Below are 8,645 nucleotides of genomic sequence, written 5' to 3' on the forward strand. Positions count from 1 at the left end.
AGGAGAGGAGATATTTCTAACTCTAGCTTTTGGTTGGCCAACATTCACTCCACATAAATGTTCCCCATATATGCTGTGGATTTTAAAGTTTTCAAAATAAAATTCGATCTTTGAATTTGTTTAAATGGTGGTTTAATTTCAATGTGTTATCAGATTTGTTCACGAAAGGTGACGAAGGGAACAATTCGTGCAATGGTTTGTATTGGGTTCACGGAATTCAATGAACCCAATCATTCTATTTCGTTGAATAAATAGTGAAGATATAACTTTTTTTATTATTTTTTTTTGAAAAATTCTTCAATGTAGTTGTACTTGTAACTTGCATGCTTGAATTATATATATATATATATATATATATATGGGAAATATTCAGCAACAAACATTTTGGCAAAACATTTTTCAAAACATGAGTTAGAGGTTTTGGAATGGGCTGATTTTTGGTGAGGATGATCTCTACGGTGAGGATATCATCATCACCAAAAATCAGCCCATTCCAAAACTTCTAACCCCATCAAAAATGGGCGGTCCACGATTTTTCAACTTGTAAACTGGGGCTAGAAGTTTTGGAATGGGCTGATTTTTGGTGAGGATGATCTCCTCACCGTAGAGATCATCCTCACAAAAAATCAGCCCATTCCAAAACCTCTAACCCATGTTTTGAAATATGTTTTGCCAAAATATTTGTCAAAATGTTTGTTGCTGAACGGGACCCTATATATATAGGGGGGGGGGGGGGACCTCAATGGTCAACTTTTTGGCAAAACATTTTTCAAAACATGAGTTAGAGGTGTTGGAATGGGCTGATTTTTGGTGAGGATGATCTTTACGGTGAGGAGATCATCATCACCAAAAATCAGCCCATTCCAAAACTTTTAACCCCATCAAAAACAGTTTACAAAAATGGACGGTCCACGATTTTTCAGCTTGTAAACATGGGTTAGAAGTTTTGGAATGGGCTGATTTTTGGTGAGGATGATCTCCTCACCGTAGAGATCATCCTCACCAAAAATCAGCCCATTCCAAAACCTCTAACTCATGTTTTGAAAAATGTTTTGCCAAAAAGTTGGCCATTGAACGTTACCCATATATATATATATATATATATATATATATATACATGCAAAGCAAATTCAACTAGCAAATCAAATTAGTGAACCTAAGCAAACTATAGTAAACAGAGTATGTTTGCCAACCCTACGAATTGGGTTCCTTTTAGAGTACAGCAAACCACTACCCAAAATTTAGTAGGAGACCCATGTAACATAGATCTTTCAACCATTTTGCAAAATGATGCAAAATATAGTATAATCACATTTAGTCTTAACCTTAGAGCTTTTTGACCTAAAAGTTGCTTTGACAATTATTCATCATTCACCATGTGAAAACTGAAAATTCTGACAAGAAAATTTGATAGGCCAAAGCCCACAAATTTTAGAAAGTGAATTTTGATGACCTATGGCCGTTGAAAATTTTAATGATCCCCAATTCGACTGCTTAGAGCCATCAAATTTCTCTCATCCTCGATTAATTTAATGGTTTTGGTCCATCAAAAAAAAAAAAAAAAATTGACAATGAAAAATTTGATGTCTTGGTCTGTCTAATTTTATGAAATTCGATGGCCTTGGGCCGTCAAATATAGGTTATTTTTCACGTTGTGATTGTATTTTAGATTTAAAAGGTTTCTTAGGCTCCTTTTCTTCATCTATAATTCAATTGCAAATCTTACCTTATTCTCCTCACAATTTCTTTATTTTTATAGAAGTGTTATTGGTGATATCTTGGTGTTTGGAGAAATGTGAGTAGATTCAGCAAATTTATGATAAACATTTAGATTCAATCCGTTGTATCTATAACTAACTTCGCCAATAACCTAATGTTGATCATATTTACTTGTTGGGGGAAAATATTGGTTTAAAAATACCATCAGTTCTTCTACCTTAGATCAATCTTCTGAATTTCCTAATTTGTCTTTATTTTTTGCTTCCAATTTCTCCAATGCTCCAAATCATGCACGTATATCATCTGACATGAACCTTACATCTAATTTACCAGTTAATCACTTAATTTGGATACATTCTGCAGAATACTACATGTGTCAGTTCAATACCAACCTCACCCCTAACCTACCAAAATAATTTCACTAGAAATCTCTCACCATCTATGCTTAATTTTAGGTATGTAGGTCCACTAAGGGAGATACGCATGGGATTTAATTCTAGATACCTATTGGGCAGGACATTTGGGATGAGTTTTGGCCTATATGTCTTCCTACCTCTCCATCACCAAAACATTTACAAATTAATTATATGTTATTTTGAGTTGGTTAAACCTCTAACTTTCCATAGAAAGTATATTGTTGGGGTCGTATTGAGTACTTCTTATGCACAGTGAAAGTTGTGTCACATTGGCATTGGTCGTCAGACGAGACTTGAGAGAGAAAGAAGACTCTAGAATTTATATAACCCGTCTTATATATAATAAATTAATCTCATTTTATAGATGTTGAGTTGGTTGTTGAATACTCCTAATGCAACAACTCGTTATATATGTTTATTATTCTCACTCTTAATACGAGTCCTTTTTTGGTTGTGTAACATATTGATGGGTGTAGAGATTAATTTGGTAAGGCATCTGGACCATACACGTGTTCAGATATTAGATTAGTAAGAGATTATAACTAACTGATTTTCTCCTAAGTGGTACTCAGGATGCCCAACTCGTTTGAAGGGCAGAGCTCAAATGTCAACTCTGCCCAGTATATAAATTGAGCAAGGTAGACTTCTGAGTTGTCTTCGAATCAGTTCAGATCCCTTGATTTCAGGAAAGGTCCTAGGAATTAAGGGAGTGGATAACAAAATCTGAGAGAATTTTTTCCTTCTCAGTATCCTCTCCTAAAGGTAAGGAATCCTCGCTGGAGATTCCTAAATATCAGGGATCTTGAGGAGATTTCTTATTCAACTAGATTTCTTAGAAAGAACTATAAATAAAGTGTAGACTCAGAAGGAGGAGGTTCGAAATATGAGAAGGTCCATTACTGATTAATTAAGGAGATGATTTTATTATCAGAGAATTTTTGATAGGTACCACACCGATATCACCATCGCTGATCGGAGAAAGCGAGGAACAAGAGGCAATCAAAGGGAGCTGAATTATAAGAGATAATACAAAATCACCTATACAATGAGGATTCACATAGACGCCCCAATCAAACCACCACAAGTAATAGGATACTGTAATCCCTATTGGTCCAATCCCTCCATTTTGAAGGTTCTCAACGGTACATTTGCTTTTGCAGCACGTATGCAATCAACCAACAATGCAATACTACAAGGCACAAAATGACAAACCAGACATATTTATGAATGTAATATATGTAACTCCTTATGTCAGACTAGATCATTAATTAGAGAAGCCAAAAACAAAATTTACTATTAGGAAAATAGGACAAATCCCATTGGAGCAACCGAAAATACCAACATCAATTAGCCTTGTAAGTTAGACATCTTATCTTACAATGTAGAGAAGACACATAGTAAATCAGTAACTAAATTAACACACAACTTATCTATATATTTATCTTCAGTTAATTGTTCATTTAAAAGGACTAGTAGTATCATGTCTCTTAGCTTCTGGGATGGGATTCCACTCCCATAACTTCTCAGAGAACGCTGGCAGCGAATTGGGTATGTTGTTTAACGCTAGTGATTGCGATGGTAATGACAGGGATTGAGTAAGATTTTGATAATTATTCTGTTGTTGTTGCTGCTGCTGTAGAGCTAAAACTTGTTGGTAGTCTACTAGTATACGAAGTTCATCGAATGTAGCTGTTGGCATAGAAGAAGAGCTGGTGAAGCGGGTGGTATTACAAGATGGAAATAGAGGGCTAACGACTTGTTTCGAATGGTATAGAATTGTTCCATTATCTTCAATGGAAACAGGTGCAAATGTGGAGTTTATTGGAGATAAATAGGTTCTAGGATTAGTTAGCCCAAGAGGGGTCCCAGTTTCAGTGCTACTACTTCCATCTGCTTCTTGCAGCTTCTCTATTTCCACCGTTGATGGTGAATGACTTTCGAGATGTTGGAGGCTTGTCGTCACAAGATTAACCATGTTTTGCTTTTCTTTATTGGATTTGATTATTCCTCTCGATGATGATGATCCTGAAGATCGAGAACCAGAAGCTGAGGAGTGATCTTCTATTCCAGGTCTCTTGTAGACTCTACAAAGTGAAATTTCAACCTGGAAACACAATGGATTGCTTGTTTGATTTCAACTTGAAGGAAGGAAATTATCAGTAGATTAATGAGTAATTCATTAAATGGATGAAAACTGAATGAAGCAAAATATAAGAAATTAACTATTAAAGCTTAGCTGACAATGAGCAAAACTGGAAAAAATTAATGAGAGAAGTGTTAGTTATGTTAAAGCAAATTAAGTGTATTATTAGGTCACTGGATAAATTAATTTATAGTAAATTCATGGACCATCTTATATTTCTTTGTGATTGGATTCAACTTACAAAACAAAAAACCTAAAAAATATGTAAGTTTGAATTAAGCCAAAAAAAAAAAAAAACTGAAAAATATGTATTCCTTCCAATAATTTTACCAAGGCCTAATGGCAGGAAGGACGAAATTAAAGATGACCTCTCTCTCTCTCTATTTTGTAATTTTTATCCATTCACAGACGACGGTTCTCCTTAGCACCTTCAGATCACTAAGACGACTTTCCTCCTTACCCGATGGCGGTCTTCTCTCTCTCTCTTAAATTTTATCCATTGAGCAACGGCCCTTCTACTCAGCACCGTCAGATCACTAAGAAGACTTTCCTTCCTACTCGACGGCGATCTTGTAGACAAGCTCCCTTCTACCTTAGCAGTTGAGGGGCCCTCTTTTCTATCTTATAATGAATTAAAATTTCATTTGCGGCGTCTTTGAGATCATCATCATAATCAAATCTTATCCCAAAATTTTGCCAACAGAATCCTATTCCTCCATTCAATTCTATCTATGTTAATATTCCAGTGTGTTAATATCTACTCTCACTACCTTAATAAATATCTTTTCACTTCTTCCTCCTAACTTGTGTATTTGAGATAATAAAATGGCTAAAAATCTATATATTCTTTCTATTTTTTTTTTTTTTTTTCTTTTAAATTTTAAAATTCTTCAAGCTTCAAACTGATTTGAAAAAAGACTTTAAATCTCCAAATTTCTTTGAAGGAAAGTACCTTTTGGTGCCGATTGGTTTCATGCTGGGGCAAACGATATTCGTTCATGATCCAACTTGTTCTGGTGCCTTTGGGAGCTTTCCCGGAGTAGAAGACTAGGGTTTTCTTAAGCCCTATGGAGTGTAAGTTCTCAGTTCGGATCATTCGGTCGGCACCAGTAGCCTTCCAGTACCCAGAAGTAGTAACTCGATTGGGTCGATCTCCATTCCGATATTTGCGATCTCGAGGCACATAGAAATACCATTCCTTCTCTCCAATTGAGGCCAATGCTGAAAAATATAAAAAAATCAATAAGAACTATGACCAAATTACACACACACACACAGACACAAAATTTTTTAGTTCTTCAACATACCTGGAAGCTCCCATGGGTCATAGCGGTACAAATCGAGGAAGGTTATTAGTTCAACATTGAAACGCTTGCCCTCAACCTTACGACGAAGGTAGAATTCAATGAGCTCTTCCTCAGTAGGGTGGAAACGGAATCCGGGCATCACCATGTCGTGATCGTGATTGTCGTTATCGTCGTGATCTTGGTTCATGGTCATGGCTGCTACAATTCCCATATACTAACTAGTATAATTAACATAATCTTAAGGATATCATCATCAACAACTCCTATGACTTTATACAATGAATTTACAATATATGAAGAGCGCAGAGAGATGCAAGTGGTGAGGTAGATAAGATAGATATAAGGTTAAAATGTCAAACCCTTTGTCTGTAATGCACACACATACAAGAGATAGAGAGAGAGAGAGAGAAAGAGGGGAGTGTTGGAGAAAGATCAACATAGCTTTCAGGGCCTACATGGAGGATGAGGAGGCCTGCATTAAGGTGTGGAAGATGTGAAAGGGACTGGTCGAGAAGAGGACAGGTTGGCTGTAGCCCCTTAGCGGTGGCCTTTGCCCCCACTCTCACTCCTCTACCCCCACTTCCCTTACTCGTTTTTTTGTTCCCTCCAAAATTAGGTTGTAAATTCCAAAGTGTAGTACAAGTCATATTCAATGAAGAAAATAAAATAATAAAGGATTTTTCTAACACTAATGCTGGAGTGACACAAACGGGGACACACGAGTGATACAAATGACATGGTGGCGCACGCATAACCGTTGATGTTTTTACTCATATCTCACGAAAAAGCATCCACGGTTATGGGCGTGCCACCACATCATTGTGTCACCCCAGCACGACTCTTTTTCTAATATTAAACGAGTTTTGAGACTTGCCATCAAACATACAGCTCACATGAGAGAAAGAACACGCATTTCATAGCAATTAGGTTTAACTCAACCCATTGATAAGACTAGCATTTTTGCAAAGATTAATATATATTTGAAAAATGCAAACCTTAACCAATGGGTTGAGGCTCTCCCTCAACATAACCATTGGGGTGGTAGGGATTCTTAGGACAAATGTATCCTAAGGGAAATGTGTTTTAATACCTAAAAAAAAATCAATATCTAGTTTCTTGGAAATATGCATTATGTTTCAACTAATGCTGAAGTGACCTTAAGATTGTACCTCACACCGCACATCTTAACGTGAAAGTGTGTAGGAACCATAGATGCTTTTTGACTCATATCTCTATAAAGAGCATCTATGGTTCCTACACACTTTCACGTCAAGATGTGCGATATGAGGTACAATCTTGAGGTCCCTCCAACACGACTCTATTTTTCTTCTTGTCCTAATGGTTACCAGGGTTTTAAATCTCAATCTTGTTCTACAACGATAAATATACCTTGTGTCTCATCATTCACATCATCTCACGAGATGTCTTAGATGATATTTTGAAAATCTCTGCCAAGTCAATAGGATTTTAATTAAAATGATTAATTTTTTTACAATTTAAATATTTATTATATTAGTAAAACATGATTTTATGACTAAATATTTTCTAATATATATTACTTACTAAAAATATATATTATTATTTTGATTTAAATATATGTAAATCAATGATAATAGACCGAGTTAAATGGATGGTCTCATCTGAGATGGGCCAACAAATCAACTTTTGAAACCATGTCGGTTATGTTGATGGAGAGCCTTAACTATGGGTTGAAGTTACAAACATCTTATTAATTTATTTTTTAGGAAAACACTAGATTGAGACTCTCCATCAAACATATCGTTGAGATACTAAGATTCCCAATCCCAAGAAAAATATATCTAAAAAAGTTATATGAATTCCTAGAAAACAAAAATTGATTTCCAGGATTTTATTTTATTTTTCATCTTATCTCAATTGTCTCTTTGATAGAGAGACTCATTGTGGGTTTAGATTAGAAAAGTGTAATTTTTCAAGGGATGCGTTATTGTTGGAATCTCTATGATCATCTTTTATCTCATTCATTCATTTGGAGGAAAACCTCAAATGATGTTTGAGGTTGGTAATCCCCCGACCCCTTCAAAAAAAGGTATTTTTTTTTAAAGCTAACAGGTTTAATGCACAACATCAAACATATGACTATAATGAGAGGAAAAAAAACATAGTTTTCTAGAGATCAATATATATTTTGTGTAGATCAATATATCTCATTTGGTTCTCTCTTAGGAATATATATTTTCCATCTTTATCATTTGAGGCTATTATTTCCCAAAAAAAATCTTAAGACCTTCAATGCAATATAGGAAAATACTAACCTAAAAAAAATATATATAGATGAGTTGGAAGAATAATCATTAGGCTTTACAAGAAAAATATATTTCTTGTAATAGGTCTGAAGGGAAACATAAGTTTTCCTCTCATCTCAAGCGTACATCAGTTGTAATAAGTCCTAAGGAGTCAACTATTAGTTTGGCAAAATGACTAGTTTTTTCCTCTCTATTTTCACCCAACTAACCAAATAACTAAGGAAAATGCTTTACTACTTGCGTTGAACACTGGGTCCAATACTGAGTTGACCTGACAATGCATAGAAAACCATTGATTTTCTAACTTGTATCTTGAGGAAATAAATCAATGGTTATATCTGCACTGTAAGATCAACTCAATGTTAGACAGTGTCCAACGTAGGAAGTGTGGAGCATGACTCAGTAACTATTTCACATCTCTAGTCTACTTCAATAGTGTGGAGCACGACTCAATAACTATTTCACATCTCTAGTCTACTTCAATAGTTAAATGTACCTCCCTCTCTCTCTCTCTTAATATATAAATATTTGGCCAATGTTTTGGCCAACACATTTTGTCCTACATATATATAGATCATCCTCACCAAAAATCAACTTATTCCGAAACTTTTAACCCCATGTTTATGAGGGCAGGTCTTTGAACTATTTATTGCTTATAGTGCTTTTAATACATTTTAAATGGTTAAGAGAGTGTCAGATCATCAAAATTGTGAAGTCCAACCATCTAATTTGGGAAGTTTGACGAAGTCCAAAGTTTTTTTTTTTTTTTTTCGTT

At 35.1% G+C, this 8,645-nt stretch overlaps 1 protein-coding gene across 1 annotated transcript; it reads right to left on the reverse strand.

The window, feature by feature from the left end:
- Positions 1–3,403: 3,403 nt before the first annotated feature.
- Positions 3,404–6,045, reverse strand: LOV1 (NAC domain containing protein 35). The gene is made up of 3 exons (XM_086443339.1): positions 5,586–6,045; positions 5,231–5,499; positions 3,404–4,239 (listed from the first exon to the last, which is right to left on the reverse strand). Exons 1-3 carry the CDS (start codon positions 5,794–5,796, stop codon positions 3,592–3,594), a joined length of 1,128 nt encoding a protein of 375 aa, XP_086299465.1. The 5' UTR covers positions 5,797–6,045; the 3' UTR covers positions 3,404–3,591.
- Between the last annotated feature and the right edge of the window lie 2,600 nt (positions 6,046–8,645).

This window comes from Akebia trifoliata, chromosome 5 (assembly GCF_017979445.1).
Source record: "Akebia trifoliata isolate Shusen 1 chromosome 5, ASM1797944v1, whole genome shotgun sequence".
Classification (NCBI taxonomy): Eukaryota; Viridiplantae; Streptophyta; class Magnoliopsida; order Ranunculales; family Lardizabalaceae; genus Akebia; species Akebia trifoliata.